The 19,603-nt window shown below is 41.2% G+C and overlaps 2 protein-coding genes across 2 annotated transcripts; one reads left to right on the forward strand and one right to left on the reverse strand.

The window, feature by feature from the left end:
- Positions 1-222: 222 nt before the first annotated feature.
- On the reverse strand, positions 223-1,200 carry LOC109400700 (mucin-2). The gene is made up of 2 exons (XM_019673195.3): positions 1,128-1,200; positions 223-1,058 (listed from the first exon to the last, which is right to left on the reverse strand). The coding sequence occupies exons 1-2, from the start codon at positions 1,198-1,200 to the stop codon at positions 223-225; spliced, it is 909 nt and encodes a 302-aa protein (XP_019528740.3).
- A 12,262-nt stretch (positions 1,201-13,462) lies between these two features.
- On the forward strand, positions 13,463-14,815 carry LOC109400768 (mucin-2). The gene is made up of 2 exons (XM_019673266.3): positions 13,463-13,899; positions 13,961-14,815. The coding sequence occupies exons 1-2, from the start codon at positions 13,821-13,823 to the stop codon at positions 14,563-14,565; spliced, it is 684 nt and encodes a 227-aa protein (XP_019528811.1). The 5' UTR covers positions 13,463-13,820; the 3' UTR covers positions 14,566-14,815.
- Positions 14,816-19,603: the final 4,788 nt, after the last annotated feature.

A 19,603-nucleotide genomic window follows, 5' to 3' on the forward strand; every position in this document is an offset into this window, starting at 1 on the left:
ATACAAATAATGACCTCGCAACTGCAGAGCGTATTATGGTATTTTACGTGTTGAGCGTAGTGGCCAACAAGGGATCACAACTAGGCCGACTCCTGTGCTCGGCCAACTCTAGGTTGGCGTTCAAAATGGCTGTGGTGGCTTTCTCAAAGTTTTAATCAAACAAATGGAATTCAGGGTGTGTCAAAATCTCTATTTACAGTCCAATCGGTATAAGTTTCTCCGTTACAACTGTGGACAGCCGCATGGGAACTTGGTGGTCGTCGTACATGGCTGAGGGGTTGTCGTGGGTTCTGGAGTGGTAGTGGTACACGGGGCCGTAGTCGTGGTAGGTTCTGGAGTAGTTGTAGTAGTACAAGGTTCCGGTGTCGTAGTAGTACATGGTTCAGCAGTAGTGGTTGTAGTGGTACATGGCTGAGTTGTGGTGGTAGGTTGTTCGGTGGTTGTAGTACATGGTTCTGGAGTAGTGGTCGTGGTACAAGGTTGGGTGGTAGTTGTAGGCTGCTCTGTAGTTGTAGTGCACGGCACCGTTGTAGTTGTAGGCTCCGGCGTGGTAGTGGTGCATGGTTCAGTAGTGGTTGTGGGTGCTTCGGTTGTAGTAGTACATGCAGCCGTTGTGGTCGTAGGTTGTTCTGTCGTAGTAGTGCAGGGTTGAGTAGTAGTTGTCGGTTGTTCAGTAGTTGTAGTACATGGCTCTGGCGTGGTGGTAGTGGTGCACGGTGCTTCTGTGGTCGTTGTAGTAGTACAAGGAACCTCCGTAGTCGTTGTAGTTGTGCATGGCTGAGCTGTCGTAGTTGTAGTGCATGGTTCGGGTGTAGTTGTGGTTGAACATGGTTCCGGGGTAGTCGTAGGCTCATGAGTTCTAAGGCATGATCCTGTTTTGCATCTCTTCGGACACAGGCACGGCTTTACGCAAGTCCCGTCAACCAGATTACGAACATAACCTTCTTTGCAATAGCATCCTCCTCTACATTTTTTGGCGCACGGAACTACAACTGTTTCGTTGTAACAGTTTTGCTCACTTCCGCATCTAAGGTACACTTCGTTGGGGTCCTTACATTCTGTAAATAATTAAATGACAAATTTAAAATCCATATTGAAACATTCCCGATTGGTATAAAAGAACTCACGTTGGCAGGGAGGAATGATGCGCGCACCCGCAGCAGCAATTGCCGCAAAACCCAAAATGATTCCCAATTTCATTTTGAAGGCAACTAACGGCATTCGTGTGATTGGAAATGTTTTTATACAATTTCGTAAGCGAACGTGCGTTGTTGAACTGCGAGGACATTATCAAGTCGTCGATGGTAGCAGAACTTCAAAATAACGGTATCAACGTAGGCAAACAGACGTAACAGTTTTATATGCTCATCGTTCAGCAATTAAACGATCGATTCCAAAATAGGGGGATTAGGGGCATAATGGACACCCTAAGCAAATGAGTACGTTAGGCCTGTATAACATTATAAAAGTTAACAAATTATCAGTTGACTTACAACTTTAACTTGTTTCCTACGTCTTTCAATGATTTACAACAGGTAGAATGTCTTTTTTGTGAAGAAATAATGAATTGTAAATCGTGTGTTTTTTAGGGCTGGCAGGAAAGGTACGGGGCGAAATGGACACCCATCGGGGCATAATGGACACCCCTGCGTATTTTATGCTAATTCTTTGGTTACATCGATCAGTTAAGTAACTTGCCTACGGAGATCAATACCACAGATATAATACTCCATCTTAGACGAGTTTACATAACATCAAAGTTAATTAAATAAACTTTAGACTAAAATAATCGAATTGACTTTTTCCAAACTCTCTAAAACGCCTAACAGTATGCAATGTGCGTACATCCATTGATAATTGCCAGTGTTCATTTCGCCCCGAATCGACTACAACATTGAAATTGCTATTTTAGGTAAATTCTGATCAAAAATAAAATATTTCATCCATTGCTAAATCTTCGTATACATCTAGATAAAGTAACAATTCACTTGTTTTATGATTGACACACTCCAACTCTCGTGATACCTTATTTGATGCTGCTTCGAAATTATAAGAATTTCACCATATGAAAAACATATTTTAATTTCAAAGATATTTTGGTTATTTTGGAGGAATATAAATGGTACTTTTGAAAATCAGAGCCTTGACTTGTTCCTTTACACTTATGCATTAAAAGTTTTACATAAAAGTCAACGGTTTCAGCAAAAACAGGGGTGTCCATTTCGCCCCGGGTGTCCATTATGCCCCTAATCCCCCTACTATGGTTGCCCGACATACTCATGACCACTGACAACAAACATTGAAGTCTAGTTCCAAAGTTGTATAAGCAATCAAACGGTTATTTGAAATGACCAACCAATTGACAAAGTCGTGGTGACGCTGCTATCGCAAATTGCCCACAGCTCTATTAGTGGTGAATTAACATTTTTCAAGAAATGCGTATTTAACAACTGACTATGCTGCTTATCGGCGCTAGTTTTTTCAACGTTTTATATCAGAATTCTTACACAGTGTTTTATAACACAAAAATGCTTCTAGCTTGGATGTCTGTTCTCTGTGCTTGACTATCCAGTTGGTTTATGCCTCTATTAGGTTCGTTTAATTTTGCAACGAGCTGTAAGGCAAATGACTAAACACTAAATCATAGCATAGCATGAATACCTATTTGCACAAATCATAGATGTAGTGTATGTAATGATGAGTGTATCCATTGAAATTGCAGACTTGGGTATAACATAGACATACTCAGCACCATACAAGTGGCCAAGTCCTTACAAGCATTTTATATTTTATAAATCCAGTGCTGGGGGTCTCCAGTTAGCCTAGTGGTTAAAACTATGGATCGCCAATCCGGAGACGGCGGGTTCGATTCCCGTTCCAGCCGGAAAAAAAATATCGACTCCCTGGGCATAGCGTATCATTGTCCTTGCCTGACAATATACAAATTCATGCAATGGCAGGCAAAGAAAAAGAAAGCCCTTCAACTAATAACTGTGGAAGTGCTCAAAGAACACTAAGTTGAAGCGAGGCAGGCCAAGTACCATTGGGGACGTAGAGCCATAAAGAAGAAAAAGAAGTCCAGTGCTGGAAATGCCATTTCGGCATATCAAAATTCAACCACCTCAAGAAGCTCAACCTGAGAATATGATATATGAAAAACTTGTGAGCCTAGACCAGTTCTACAAGAAAGTCACGAAAAAACCGTGACATCTAACTGCTTTTAGATTTAATGGAAACTTTTAAAACTGAGCTACTTAAGAGACGAACCAGCCAAGGGCTGAAAGTCTCTATAATATAGACATATCAATCAACTAGTGAGCTAGTTAATGACGATTTCAAATATTTTCTGTGCCCAAACCATTTAATCTTTTACTTCAAGATGTCTGTTAAAATACACAAATAAAAAATATCCACATATACAACATTCTCTAAGTTTATGCAGCAATCAGCGAAGTTTTCATTGAAATTGTTGAAAAATAACATAAAATTGAAAAAAAAAATGTATCATCAATAAGACATATGTATAAATGGCTGTTTAAATACAGTAAAAAAAACTTTATCTGGCATCCCTGCCCCTAAAGCGCCAGGAATCAAGTTGCAGACCCCTGAATCCCCCTCAATTTCCATGAGACTACCGTAGACAAATCTTAAACTCTCTTAAAGTCCCCTTACATCACCTGGAAGCTCTCCGGAACACCCTGTAAATCCATTGAAATACCGTTGAGTCGCCATTCCCCGTCGGTCTAAGAAGATTTGAGGCGAATAAAGGTTGTCGTTTTGCACCAATCTTATAAACATTGTTGGTACCGCTATTAATTGCCTTCATTATAGGTAACAATTGAAGTAATAACCACAAAAGAAGAATTTTTTCACAAAAATTGGTGACATAGTATAGTTGAGAACATTGATTTTTATGGTATCCATTTACCGTGCGCTTTTGTTAAAATTTTAAAAAATAGTGGAATCGTACTTTCTTGGTAAGTTTGCTTCGATAATGCAAAATACATACCTGATTTGGTTATCGCAGTTGTGTTTCACTGTTCGCAACAAAAAAAAAATTGCTGAAAATCGATGGTTCAAACACAATAACACACGAAATAATCACTTTTAGCCATTTTGGCAACCCCCTGACCCCAGAACAATCCGGAATATCCCCGGAATGGTTCCAGATATGGCATGGCCACTTGAGTGTAATAAACTAACACCAATTTATCAACAATTGAGCGAAAATTGACGAAATGCCAGCATTTTGAAAATGAGTTGGTGGGGGTCGGCTACTTTTTCAATTGAAATAGCATTTGTACAGTAATGTGTTCAGCATAATTCTAGTTCAGCTATAATTACTGTTATAAAGCAACAATTCAGCATGCATGCTTGTTAGCGGCTGGTGATTGTTAGTTGGGTACCCTTTCACCGTGCATCAGAAGATGCTTATTTTTTTTGTTTGAAAATTATCTAAACCACCTAGCATAGTTAATTTTCGTCATTTATATTCATTTAAAGTAATAATTTACAAGATTTAATGTTTAAATTCTTATTTTTTTTTCTACTTATATGGGGAAACATTGATTCTTAGGGTATCCATTTACCGTGCCCTTTTGTTAGAATTAAAAAAAAATAAGTGGAATCGTACTTTCTTGGTAAGTTTGCTTCGATAATGCAAAATACATACCTGATTTTCAAAATGCTGGCATTTCGTCAATTTTCATCCGATTTTTTTTAGTCGCCCTCAATCGATCATAAACTGGTGAAAGTTTATTACACTCAAGTGGCCACGTAATATCCGGAACCGTTCCGGAGATATTCCGGATTATACTGGGGTTAGGGAGTAAGGGATTTGTCTGTTTTGTCAAATGGCTAAAAGCGATCATTTCGTGTGTTATTGTGTTTGAGAGGCCCTCGCGGAACCTGTTCTGGGTGTTCCGGAGCGGTCATATCAGTTGATACATACTTCAGTCATATTTTCTGCCCCATTCTCTCGAAACATGATGGTTGATTCGCCGCACGGCATGTTTTGCTTGCAAACCAGAACTGTCCCGGAAGACACCCCCGTGGAACCTGTACTAGATGGTCCGGGGTGGCCATATTAGTTGATACAGACTTCAGTCTGGGCTGCAAAACGGTGAATCGATAAGGAGAGCGTCCAATATAGCTCTGGTCCTCACAAGTTCCTACCTCATGCTTCCACGGGTCAAGCGATGACAAAGACCGCCAGCTAAGAGTTGTGTGCTTAGCTGGTAGTGCAGTCTGGGCACTGTTGTCCTTCTAACTTCAGCTAGATTGAGGAGGTACGACCCGAGCGTCTGTTCACCAAGCAGGTGCGGCTCAAACAGCGTCTGTTCTGGCATCCAGCGGCTGAGTGAGAAACGCTGCACCACGCCCAGCTAGATCCAAGGTGGTAGCCCCATCAGCGTGGTCGTCCCAGTGCAGTGTTGGTTAGGAAGTTAAACAGAACTGGAACGATGGCCCTCCGGCGAGACAGAAGTGTTAGCGTAGGCCAATAAGCCACCCGTAAAATCCCCATTGCGAATAACATAGGAGAAAATACGACTCGATACAATCGGCAAAGACTCACGCGACAAATTAAGGACTTCGATTCGAAACTTGGAACATGGAATTGCAAGTCACTAGGTTTCGCAGGATGTGACAGGATAATCTACGACGAACTACATCCCCGTAACTTCGACATCGTGGCGTTGCAGGAACTTTGTTGGACTGGACAGAAAGTGTGGAAAAGCGGGCATCAGGCGGCTACCTTCTACCAAAGCTGTGGCACCGCCAATGAACTGGGAACAGGATTTATAGTGTTGGGCAAGATGCGACAACGTATGATCGGGTGACAGCCGATCAACGCAAGGATGTGCATGTTGAGAGTTAAAGGCCGTTTCTTCAACTACAGCATCATCAACGTCCACTGCCCACACGAAGGAAGACCCGATGACGAGAAAGAAGCGTTCTACGCGCAGTTAGAGCAAACATACGATGGTTGCTCGCCGCGTGACGTGAAAATCGTTGTCGGCGACATAAACGCGCAGGTAGGAAGGGAGGAAATGTACAGACCGGTAATCGGACGAAACAGCCTGCACATCGTATCGAATGATAACGGCCAGCGTTGCGTAAACTTTGCAGCCTCCCGTAGTATGGTAGTCCGAAGCACCTTCTTCCCCCGCAAAGATATCCACAAAGCCACCTGAAGATCACCCGACCATCAAACAGAAAACCAAATCGACCACGTTCTAATCGACGGTAAATTCTTCTCAGATATAACCAACGTCCGCACATACCGCAATGCGAATATAGATTCGGATCACTACTTAGTCGCTCTATGCATGCGCTCAAAACGCGTCGAAGTCGAACGCCGCGGCTCAACATAGAGCAACTTCGTAACGTAGAAGTGGCTCAAGACTACGCGCAGCAGTTAGCAGTGGCCCTACCAACGGAAGAGCAGCTTGGCGCAGCTACACTTGAAGATGGCTGGAGGGACATCCGATCCGCCATAGGTAGTACCTCGGCTACAGCACAAGGCTTCGCGACTCCGAATCACATTAACGACTGGTACGACGGCGAATGGGAACAGTTGAAAAACGAGAAGGATGCAGCATGGGCGAGAATGCTGCCATACCGTACGAGAGCGAATGAGGCACGTTACAAACAGGCGCGGAACAGGCAGAACTCAGTCTTCCGGATGAAGAAGCGCCAGCAGGAAGAACGAGATCGCGAAGCGATGGAAGAGCTGTACCGCGCTAAGGACACACGAAAGTTCTACGAGAAGCTGAACCGCTCGCACAGAGGCTTTGTGCCACAAGCCGACATGTGCCGAGATAATCACGGGAATATTCTCACGAGCGAGCGTGAGGTGGTCGAGAGGTGGCGGCAGCATTACGATGAGCACCTCAATGGCGACGTTGCAAGTACCGAAGGTGGCGTGGTAACAGATCTTGGAGTATGTGCACAGGACGAAAGACTTCCGGCCCCTGACCTCCAAGAGATTGAGGAGGAGGTTGGCCGGTTGAAAAACAACAAAGCCGCTGGAGCAGATCAACTACCAAGCGAGCTTCTAAAATACGGTGGAGAAGCACTGGTAAGAGCACTACACTGGGTCATTACCAAGATTTTGGAGGAGGAAGCAGTGTTGGTAAAAACTCAAATTCTCAAATCTCATGGTTGAGTTGTTTCACGCGCGATTCTTGACTCGCCAAACTCACCACCGGAAAAATCATGCATGAGTTGACTCGTGATTTCACTCATTGCTGTTTTTCTTGGTGTTCTTATTATTTACATCGATGCAAATCCAGCGTACAATAACATTGAATGCCGTTCAAATTGAATTGGATCCATTTTACAAGCGAACGAGATTTCGGCGCTTAACTCGTGAGAGCGAGATTTTGCATGAAAATCTCGCGCTTGAGAAAATGATTCAGAATCGCACGCGAGTTTGCTCACGCAAGAGCGGTTCATGAGTGTGCTTTGAGTGTGATTTTACCAACACTGGGAGGAAGTATTACCGGAGGAATGGATGGAAGGTATCGTGTGTCCCATCTACAAAAAGGGCGACAAGTTGGATTGCGGGAACTACCGCGCGATCACACTACTGAGCGCTGCCTACAAGATACTCCCTCAAATTTTATGCCGCCGTCTATCACCGATTGCAAGAGAGTTCGTGGGGCAATATCAGGCTGGATTTATGGGTGAACGCGGTACAACGGACCAGATGTTCGCCATCCGCCAGGTGTTGCAGAAATGCCGCGAATACAACGTGTCCACACATCACTTGTTCATCGATTTCAAATTGGCGTATGATACAATCGATCGAGAACAGCTATGGCAGATTATGCACGAATACGGATTCCCGGATAAACTGATACGGTTGATCAAGGCGACGATGGATCGAGTAATGTGCGTAGTTCGAGTATCAGGGACACTCTCGAGTCCCTTCGAATCTCGCAGAGGGTTACAGCAAGGTGATGGTCTTTCGTGCTTGCTGTTCAACATTGCTTTGGAGGGTGTAATAAGAAGAGCGGGGATAAACACGAGTGGGTCGATTTTCACGAAGTCCGTTCAGCTGCTTGGTTTCGCCGATGATATTGATATTATTGCTCGTAAATTTGAGACGATGGCGGAAACGTACATCCGACTGAAGAGTGAAGCCAGGCGAATCGGATTAGTCATTAATGTGTCGAAGACAAAGTACATGATGGCAACGGGCTCCAAGGAGGAATCACTGCGCCCGCCACCCCGAATTCATATCGACGGTGATGGAATCGAGGCGGTTGAAGAATTCGTGTACTTGGGCTTACTGGTGACCGCCGACAACGACACCAGCAGAGAAATTCAGAGGCGCATTGTGGCAGGAAATCGTTCTTACTGGGATTCCTCCAGAAGTCCTTTTTGAGATTCCTTCTGTGATTCCTAGTAGGGCTTTGTTTTCTATAATCTAGTGCGAACTTTTGCACCACTGTCGTAGTTATATAATGTCTTAAAACGAAATTATCGGAAGATCTAGACTCTAGATTATAGAGCTTGTAGAAGCGTGATGACTTTGGGAAAGTTGCTCAGTAAGGCAAGCGCTTACAGATAATGGACCGATTGATTTGGAATTCCACCACTAGGTGGTGCTAGTGTGAATGTAAATTTGGAATCTCATGTATCACTGGATCCTTATCACTTAGAAAGATAACCTCTTCGAGAAAGTTGTTATGTTAGTCAAGTACTTCCAGATGATGTGCCATTTGATTTGAAACTACACACATAGGTGGTGCTAGTGAGCATGCTAGTTTTACATCTCATATATCTCAGGATCCTGATTACATAAAAAAATGGTGTGGTCGGCAAAGTTGTTTCATAGGTCAAGAACTTACAGATGATAAAAAATTTGATTCGGAAATCCACACATAGAGGTGACGCCACTGAGTATGCAAATTTTATATTTCAAATATCCTAGAATCATAATAATTCTCTTACCGTCTCTACTATCTTCAGCAAAGATGTTTGGTAGGTCAAGAATTTACAGATAATGAACCGTTTTATTCGAACCTTTGTCACTAGATGACGCTAGTGAGCATATACATTTTGAACCATGTTTATATCTGGATTCAGATTACAGGTCGGACTCGATTATCCGGAGTATTGATTTTCATTTCACTCCGGATAATCGAATTCTCCGGATAATCGAATCACGAAAAAAATAATAAATTTTAATTTAAAAACGTATGGAAAAGTATATCTTTTTGTTATTTTGTATGCATGAAGCAGTGACGTAACCAGAAATTTCAATTAGGGGACGTCCATAAATTACGTACACATTTTTTATTTTTTTTTCTTTCTTCCTAGTCTTACTGGTTTAATGAGTCCCTGAAATTATTGTATTGCTAGTCACACTATGTTGAATTCCCCCTCTCCTCGTAAAGCGTGACGTAAGTTGTATGCGTTCCTTTTGAATATTGTATATAGTGGGACCTTGATTGTATTTTAGGCTGACAAAATCGGCATAACTTTTTGTGAATTTTAAACTCCATGAAGGTTCTGATTCTATCAAAGGAAACAATACAGTTAATTGAGGATGGTGAAGGGGTGTGGTTTATGTTATTTTTTGTCAGTTTTGATGAACGAGAAAAAAAATGTAATGAATAGGGCTGTGATTTTTTAATTTTGTTTTTTTATTACGGAGTTTTCTGCCGTAGGCAGGTCAAACAGTTGCCCAGCAGCGAAAAGGTGATTTAAAAAATGATTTTAGGTACCAAAATATAGTTCTAAACACTCTGAAAAAAAATATAAGTGGCTCAGAAAATGGTGCTCTTTTGAATAAAATAAAATAATCAATATATTAGTTTTAGAATTGAAAACCCAATTGTGTCCTGACAAAGAGGAGACAATAGACGATAGGTGATGTGGAACAGGTGTAGACAGCTTGAATCATAAATCATAATTGTGTGGCAAATAAAAATGAACGTCACAAATAACATTTCTCATTTCAGATCAACGAGTGGTTCCGTTTTCGTTGCCTTTTCGGATTAGGATTACAAAATATTCTAACCCAGAAAGAGTTTCTGCGAAATAAATCTAACGGTCACAATCTCGCAAAAGGAATCCTTGTAGAAATCTTCAAAGGAATTCCTTCATTTGCCTCTGGAAAAATCACTGGAGGAATCCTTGGAGAAGCTTGAAAGAAGTTTCTAAATCACTGTAACTGTAACTCATTGAAGATTTCTGTAAAAATTTCTTGAAAAATCTCCAGAGGAATCCATGGATAACATCCTGAAGGTTTATACCCGAGCAGGAACGAATTAAATATCATACCAAGACAATGTATTGAGTCATCGACAAAAATACCTCAACGAGTTATTGGTTTGGTATTGAGGACTGCTTGAGGTCTTATTGAGTCATAGAACACGCACCATTTATTGTTTTAGGTTTTGCATACCGCAGTTCAATATTATTCACCTATTCTCTCCTGCTCGGGTATCTAGGAGTTCCTGGAGAAATCCCTAAAAATATCCTGAGGAATATCTGGAAGAAACTCAGAAGAAATACAAGCACGAGTTTCTGCAGAAATTCAAGGAAAAGGAGCTTTTGGAATAATCCTTGAAGAAATTCCAGCCGTACTTTAAGGACTTCCTCCCTAAAGGACTTCTTATGCTCCACCAATAGAAAATTCTGGAGCAAATTTTAGAAAAATCCTTGGAGAAATCTTTTCAAGAATCGCAAGAATAACTCTTCCGAAATTTATAGAGGAAGCCCTGGTGGTATTAAAGGTAAAGGAAGGTAAGGAAGAATCTGCAGCAGTAATTCGTGAACAAAACCCAGGCGGACTGAAGGATTCCATACGTAATTCTTGGAGGAATACCATTGATACCAAGAATTCATCTTATTTGAATGCTTCCAAGTGCTGGAAGTCTGTACTAGGAATTCGTTATTTTAAAAATCTCTGGAGGATTTTTCCTTGGAAATTCTAGAGGAATCCCAGCAGTAATATCGGAAGGAATCTCTACAGGCATTGTTTGGGAAATTCCTGAATTGGCGTCTGTTTTCAAAGGATACCGTAAATTATATTTTGAAAACAGTTGCAAATTTTGCTTTATTTTTTTCGCTGAAACGAATTTTAAATTGTTTGGCCCTTTTCAAATATAACGAGAGATTTGTTTGTTACGTAATTTGTATATGATTCCAAAATATATGAGCTGATATTAGAATCGATTGTAAAATAGTATGCCGAATGTAAAACACTTTTTCTTGTTACAAAAGCTAACACAATCGGATCAGAAAACCGACAATATCTGAAGAAAACGCAATCGAGGCCTCCCAAAATTGGGTCAGCACAGTATTATAATAATATACGATTTCAAATTTCTGCATTAAAATATTTAAAAAATCTCAATAAAAATACTCCGGATAATCGAGTCTAAAATTCCGGATAATCGAATCCCGGATAATCGAGTCTCCGGATAATCGAGTCTCCGGATAATCGAGTCCGACCTGTATTTAGAAAAAAATAAAAATTTATAATAAGTAGCAAGAAATAAGTCGTTTTACACTGAATATTGCTCATGCTATTTGTATATCTCATATAGCACAAGATTCTGACTATTCGACAGGGGGCATGCCTATTCGCGCAGAAACTGAGCCCATTTACGCTCATCTTTCACTGTAGTTTTTAAATATCTTAGCTTATTACTTAGAAAGATGTTTTTTTCGGCTGTTTGGTAAGGTAAGGGCTTTTTTACCATTTGATGCAAAATTTCATTTCTAGGCGGCGCTAGTTACAAATTTGCGATAGGGTGCAAATGATTAGAATTTCTAAAAATGTATTCAACAAGCTGTAACTTTTTTTCCCTTCAGACATATTTGTGTCAAGTCAAATGGTAATCAAAGACCAATGTATTAGTCATACATTTTCAAAATTTCATTAAATTTGGTTAACTTAACCCTAAGATATAGTAGTTTAATGAACTGCAGTGAAATTAGGAGTTTTTTTTTCACTACAAACACTTCAACTTTACATAGAGTTAATCAATTAAGCCCAAATTTGTATTATAGCTAACTAGATGAAGAGCTTAATAAGAAATTACAGCTTGTTTAAAATTGTTTAGCTAATAATTAAAATGTCTATGTTTTTTGCAAATTGGCTACTAGCGCCACCTAATAACAGAAACTCAAACCAAATAATACGTCAACTGCAAGTGCTTGATCTTTTTAACAACTTTGCCGAAGACACCATATTTCTAAATAATCAAGATCTTAGGATATGTAAAATTTAAAATTTGTTTTCACTCTAGCGTCGCCTAGTGGTAGAACTTCGAATCATACGGCTCGTCATCAAAAAGTTCTTGAGCAGCTGAATTACTTTGTCGAAGGCACTAACTCTCTAAATAAATGGGATACAAATTTTGTCAGTGTTACGTCTACTTGTTTTTTACATCACAAAAATCACAAACAGTAACAGTAACGAAATTTCAATCCCATATATCTCAGGACCCTGATTACATGGAGCTTTGGTGTCTTCGACAAAGTTGTTTGGTTGGTATTCCACTAGGTGGCGCAAGAGTGCCCAGAATCCTGAAATATATGAATTTACATGCTCATCAGTGCCATCTGCGTATGGCGAATTTCGAATTTAACGGCCTATGGTCTGTTAGTACTTGCCCTACGTGACAACTTTTCCGAAGACTCCATCTAAGTGATGAGAATCCTGCGATATATGAGATATATGAAATATATCTGTTCAGTAACGCCACCTACATATACGGGGCCATCCATTAAGTACGTCACGGTCCTAAGGGGGGAGGGGGGTTTATGAAAGTGTGACAAGCAATGCATTAGATACAGGAAGGAAAAACCCGTACGAAGGGAGGGGGGTCTTTAATTCCCAATTTTAGCGTGACGTACTTAATGGATGCTCCGTAAGTGGAGTTTCATATCAAACGGCACATCATCTGTAAATCACTAACCTACCCAACAACTTTGCCGGATCTATCATCTTTCTAGGTGCTCAGGATCTTGATATATATGTGCTCAAATACCTTATACTTATTTGCTCACTAGCGCCACCTATATATGAAATTCCGAATTAAATGGCCCAGCATCTGTAAGTTCTTGACCAACCCAACAACTTTGCTGAAGACACCGATCTTCTAATAAGTCAGGATCATGAGATACAGAAGAACAAATTTGGGGTCCAAATGGACCCCAGGTTTCCCAAATGGACCATCATTTAAGGTTTCCTGTAGCGGGTTAAGTATGTTTTTTGCAGATATTTTTCAGCTTAAATGCTTTATTATTTTTATTCCCCTTCGACCAAACCAAACAGTAGTGAAACAAATTTATTTAATCGTTTCGTTATCTTCCACGCGGTCAATCTTTAGCTAATTTCCGCATTTATGATTTAACCCTTCAATTAATCTTTAATTAAAAAATACCGGTATACCAGTACCAATCAAAGACATGTTTAATTGTATACGTGTAGAAAGCAAAGAACTCAACTAAAAAATTGAGAAAGTATACTTATGATTGAAATTGATTCTAGACATTCATAAAATAGCTTGAATGTATACATACCAACTTCCTAACGAAGTAAATTAATCAACAAAGCCCCTTCACTTTCATGAATGAAGCACATGCGTGCAACGAGGAATAGTTCCACGCAGCGCCCCTTATCACCGAAAGCTCGTGGAATGGACTGTCGAGCAAAAACGCACGTTTGCCGGGTTGGCGATGGTCAGTTCCTGGTTTGCAATTTGAATAAAAACTATACCCAAGGTTAGTCAAGTCATCAGTTCAGTTCTGCACAGTTTCAACCCTATCCAATCCAATCCCGTCGAACCAAGATGAAAATCGCCGCCATTGCCATCATCCTCGCCTCGGTTTGCGCCTCGGTACTGAGCGCCCCGCAATGCCTTAACTGCCGTAAGTTTAGAGGATGTTACAAATCGTTCGTTTTTGAAAATCTTTTTGTTTGAACTTTCAGAATGCACCAAGCCGAACGAGGAGTATCAGCTTTGTGGAACTAGCTGTCCCAAGACCTGTGACAATCCCTCAGGAGGAACCTGCGCAACAGTCTGCGTAGCAGGATGCTTCTGTAAGGATGGTTACGTTCGTAGCGCCGATGGGTCTTGCGTTCTTCCTGAAAACTGCCCGTGTGCCCCAACCACTACTCCTGCACCGTGCACCACTACTACTACCACTCCTGAACCATGCACTACTACAACCACTACTCCGGAACCGTGCACCACAACGACCACCACTCCAGAACCATGCACTACCACCACAACAACTCCTGAACCGTGTACTACTACCACTACCACCCCTGAGCCATGCACCACGACCACTACAACCCCCGAGCCATGCACTACTACCACGACCACCCCTGAACCATGCACTACCACTACCACCACCCCAGAGCCATGCACCACCACCACTACAACCCCCGAGCCATGCACCACTACCACCACCACCCCGGAACCGTGCACCACCACTACGCCAGAACCAACGACGACTACTGCGCCGTGCACTACGACCCCAGAGCCTACTACTACCACGGCACCATGCCCGACCACTACGACTCCTTGCTAGGCGTCTCGTGCGGAAGCGACTTCAAACCGCTCTGCTAACGATGAACTTCCGGTAATCGACTACTGGCGCACGACTCAACTGACCGGTTACAGTGCATTACGACGTAACTGTGATTGTAGCAATATTTTCGCGAAAATATCTGGTACCCAATGAATATAAGGACAATTTGAAAAACAAAAACAATGCATTCGTTTCACTGAATTTGTATTTAACAAAACTTGGGAACTATCACAGATGAGCTTGTGCTTGATTGACCGTCCCTAGTTGCTACACTCACACAAGGAACCAATGGGATTGTTACTTGGGACGATCAGGCATCTTCAGTGTGTGTGTGTGTGAGCAATTATGATATTCTATTTTTAGGCGAGAATGGCGACTGCTACGTCAGATTGGGAAAAGAGAGAAAACTGATAATTACAATCACTCGTCCTTTTCAGGCTATCTGCGAGGGAGGTGGCTGGGTAGTAGTTTGAGACCTTGAGTCCGCGAAGTCTAATATTCAGCAAGACCTCAACCAGGCCCTTATTAGACTTCGAACGTCAATAATGGTGGTCAGGCAGGACCCCCAGAAACTCGTGGCAACTGCGGCAGCGGCAGAACCGACGGAGTCAAAGATACCTATGCCTACTCATACGAAGGCATTCGCTTTCGTGTGTAGCCCCAAAAGTGTGGCGGATGCTATACTTACGACAAGTAAGCGTGTGGTGAGCCGTCAAGTGAGGCGCAACCAGGCGGCGCCCGCAAGGCTAGGCGGCTGTTAACCACGAAAGCCGGCAGTAATACCGGCAAGTCGAATCCCAGCCAGGCGTGCCGGAAGGACGCACATTGGAGTAAATCACATCAAAACCTGATCATAAGTGGAAAAACTCAAAATGAAGTAATTGGGTTTTCCGTTGTGTTTTTGCCAAGTGTAGTTATCGTGTAATCGTTTGACAGCTAAGCAGTGTACAAATGTTTTGTTTACGCTTATCAGAAGAGGTTAAGTGAAGCTGAAGTTTAGCCGTTATCTTTGATATAACTCACAGCGCATGCTAGTTTTGACCGTACAAAGTGAATGAAATTGATAGTCAATCAATTCAACAATGCAGCTTGTTAAAGAAGGTTAATGTTGTTATTCTGTTAATTTGAAACCCAAACAAATTGACGTTGAATTTACATACAATATATGAAAATATTGAAAAACATATTTGATGGAATCCTTTACCGTACATTCAAAATGAAATAAGTTGATTTTCCGGCTGTTTCCGGAAAATCTGCGTTTAGTGAATGATAAAACTATTGTTCCTCTTTCAAATGCAGAAAGAAAACCTTCCGGATGTTTCCGATTTCAAAAGTTGCAACACTTTGAAAAAATCGTGATAATTAGATTATTATATGATATTATTTGCTTAAAACACTATTTGGCCCTCTGAACGTATTTTTGCTGAAAACTAGAACTCAACAGCTTTCAAGCAAAAAAAAAGAAGTTTAAAATCGGTCAACTGGTTCAAAAGTTGTGATTTTTTGAACAATTTTAGTTTCGAAAAATCTTGACTTTCACAATCATAAAATTGGTCACCCTAATGATGAAATAAAAAAATACGAAAACTATGAAATACGTTTCATTACAAATTTGGGTTGTGAAAATGCATCAAAATAATTTTGATCAGTTTTGATGTACTAGGTGCTCCACTGTGGGACGCGAAGAGTTTGTCTGAAAAAGACGGCCCGCCGGGATCGAATGGAACAGGTTGCTACCTGAGACGTTGCTACCACTGATTGGTCCTCAGCAACCAGGTCAGGAAAAGAGGACGCCACTTGGATTGAAAGAGAGCGGAAGAAGAATAAGAAACCACAAGCGGCGCACGAGCGTAGGAACACCAAGCCTAGAAAACGTACGAGAGCAGGTGCCAAGTGCGAGAAGTGCGATGCGCTCATCGTCAAGACTGAACAGTCGAAGCACTCGGAAGTCTGGAAGGTGTTGAGGAGCGACGCAAAGCACGTGGATCTCTGGGAGCTGACGTGCGCAGTATTAGATATACTCGTACGGGTGAAATGACCATCGAGCTCAATCACGACATGGAACGCAAGGGCGCCGCCTATAAAAATCTGGCGGAATAGATCTTTGGCGAGGGTGTCGAGGTGAGGGCTCTTGTAGCAGCGGAAATGACCCAAGGTAAAAACCCAAACGAGATCTCTGACGCGGAAGAGCTCATCACGGCACTGCGGTAACAGTGCGAGGTGCAGGTGGCCGCAACTGTTAGGCTACGGAAGGGCCCAGCAGTAATACATTAGCCTTGGTACAACTATTTATAGTGGACGTCAAAAAGTCCTTCAAGGTGATTGTAGAACTAAGCCACATCTCGAATTTCCAAAAGCACAAATCTGAGGAACAAATGACGGACCACCTCGGACCACCCAGAAAACTTGATCGATTGGCCACCACCAGCAGGAAACGAATTGATCAACTTTTCAGCGAGATAGGATATTTAGTTCTTCAGATTTGTGCTTTTGAAAATCAAGGCTTTGTACTATATTCAATTCACCTTAAAGTAGGGAGGATTAAGGTAGGTTGGCGCGTATGTTATCTGGTGTTCCACGAGCCACCGGAGAGGACACAAGTCATGGGACTGCAAAGGCCCTGACAGGAGCAAAATATGTAAGAGATGCTACGCCGAAGGTCATAAGGCACAAGGCTGTACAAGTCCATCCATTTGTCTGATCTGTACCGGGAAATCCGTGAATAGCAAACACCCAACGGAAGGTCCAAGGTGCCCGAGCCCGGCCTTCAAGTGAACAAATCACAGTGCAGGTAACGCAGCTGAACCTGAACTACTTGACGCGGCTCTGCAACTGCTTTGCCAGGCGGTTTCTGAGGCAGTTGGGTAGCGGATGGGTTCATAAAAATGGCCGCGATATGGGCGACGAATAAATACCCCGTCCAGGAGTTGGTGTCTACTACCTATGAGCAGAGCCGTAGCGTGCGGTTGGCCAGGTTGGCCCCCGCCAAGGGCGTCAGCCTCAGAGGGGCGCCGAAAAGGCCTGAGGCTAAAAGCAAACAGGATGAATGTTATCAAGATTTCTTTGTTTAAAGTATCTAAGACTGATCATTTTTTTACGTTCTTCCGATTTCTCAAAAATTTAGATTTTTCTGAATTATTTGGAATACCACGATGTTGAGAAACTATTTTTTTGTTCAATGACAAAGCAAAATCAATATGCTTTCGAAATTCTAGTGAAAGATGCTCTTTCAGTTAATATAATTGTTTATGATTCTTCGGGCTTAAAACTCTTGTAAATCTAGCACAAACCTTACAAGTCGTATTCGCCCAAAAAACTATCAGTGAGACTTTATTTCCATTTCCTCAATTCAAAGAATTACTCCTGGGTTCTCAAAGGATTCCCTTGGAAATTCCTACAGAGAGGCTTTCAGGAAGTTATCTAGGATTTTTTCAGAAATTATTTAAAGGATTCCTTTGGATCTTTCTTCAAGAATTTTATTGGATAATCTTCCATAGTTTCCTGAAGTAACTTCAGCAGATATTCTTTCTAAAATATTTCAGAAATTATTTTCTTCAAGAATACCTTTAGGAATTCTTCCACAAATTCCTTCAAAAATTCTTCTAAGAGTTGGTATTTCTATTTCTCAATATTTATTTCACTATGTTTTCCTGGGTTCATCCTGGAAAATCTACAACGAATTTTTTTAGAAACTTTCCAAAATTTCCCTCAGTTTTTTTTAAGATTCCTGTAAAAATATCTGTAACGGTTACGAATTATGATAAACGATTTGCCATGGACTCCTCCAGCTATTCCTTCATAAATGACTCTGAGAATTCCTGCAGGAATTCTTCCATGTTTTTTTAGAAAGTCATCTATAGATTATTTTAGAAATTCAACCAGTTTCCTTCAGAAAATCTTCTACAGATTCCTTTAGAAAGAAGAAATCCCTCATATCACTTAGAAAATCTACAATTTATTCCTTCCAAAATTGTTTCATGTTCATTAGAGATTACTCCACAAACTTCTGCTAGAATTTCTCAAGAAAACTTTTCATCGCCATAGATTTTTCCAAAAAAATCATAAATTTGGAATTCTTACAGAAATTTTCCCAGGTATTCTGTTAGAAAATCTGCCATTGATTTTTTTCAAAACTTCTCCAAAGGTTTCATTTGCAATCCATGGATTCCTCCAGGAATTTCTTCAAAAAACCTTTTAGGGAAACTTTTTCAGGGATTCCTACGTGAATTCAAAAACTCTTCCAATGGTTCTCCGCATGTTTTACAGGAACTTCATATATCTTCAGGAACTGCTCCAGGAATTCCTGCAAGAATTGAACTATGAATATCATTGGAAATTCTTGCTGAAATGTCTGCCGGGTTTTCATCAGGTATTCCTCCGGATATTCCTGTAGGAATACCTTTAGTGATTCCAGCAGGATTTTTTCCAGAGATTTCAGCAAAAACTCATATAGAAATTTCTTCAGGATTTCCTCCTGGTATTTCTTTATGTCCATGATTCGTCTTATATTTGCTGTACATTTTTTTACAGATTCTCTGGGAAATATTTTGATTAAACTTAAGAAGAAACCTTTAGGAAGGTAATGGAAAATTCTAGTAAAACCAATTGAAGTAATCGTAAAAAAATCTTAAAAAGATTGTGTGAGGATGTCGGAATTTCCATTGCGTTACGTGCGTTGCGTTGCGTGGTAACGGAGTAATTCGTAGATTGCATACTGAAAGTTGTCATGTTAAAACTTTAATACTCCTATTCTAATTGCTTATGGAATGCTATTTGGGAAGGAATAGCTATCCAATTAGAGGTTGAAGTAAAAAGACATGAGAACTTCCATTGCCGGCCACGCCCATATTCTCCGTTACGAGGATAGGAAAGGATGTGATGATATGACACCTACTTTATGAAAGGCCAGCGACTCACCGGCGCCCCCATAGGTGTCAAGGAGTTGGATATTTGGAATGGGTGGATTTGGGGTTCACTATAAGCGAGTGATACGACAAGATTTTGTGAGTGTATTTGAAGAGTATATGCAGATGTGTTC

The sequence above is a fragment of the Aedes albopictus genome, chromosome 2, assembly GCF_035046485.1.
Source record: "Aedes albopictus strain Foshan chromosome 2, AalbF5, whole genome shotgun sequence".
Taxonomy (NCBI): domain Eukaryota; kingdom Metazoa; phylum Arthropoda; class Insecta; order Diptera; family Culicidae; genus Aedes; species Aedes albopictus.

Coding starts and splice junctions, on each gene's coding strand:
- LOC109400700 (XM_019673195.3), bottom strand. CDS start 1,200: ATGAAATTGGGAATCATTTTGGGTTTTGCGGCAATTGCTGCTGCGGGT. Junction 1,059..1,127: donor CATCATTCCTCCCTGCCAAC/GTGAGTTCTTTT, acceptor AATTATTTACAG/AATGTAAGGACCCCAACGAA.
- LOC109400768 (XM_019673266.3), top strand. CDS start 13,821: ATGAAAATCGCCGCCATTGCCATCATCCTCGCCTCGGTTTGCGCCTCG. Junction 13,900..13,960: donor CCCGCAATGCCTTAACTGCC/GTAAGTTTAGAG, acceptor TTGAACTTTCAG/AATGCACCAAGCCGAACGAG.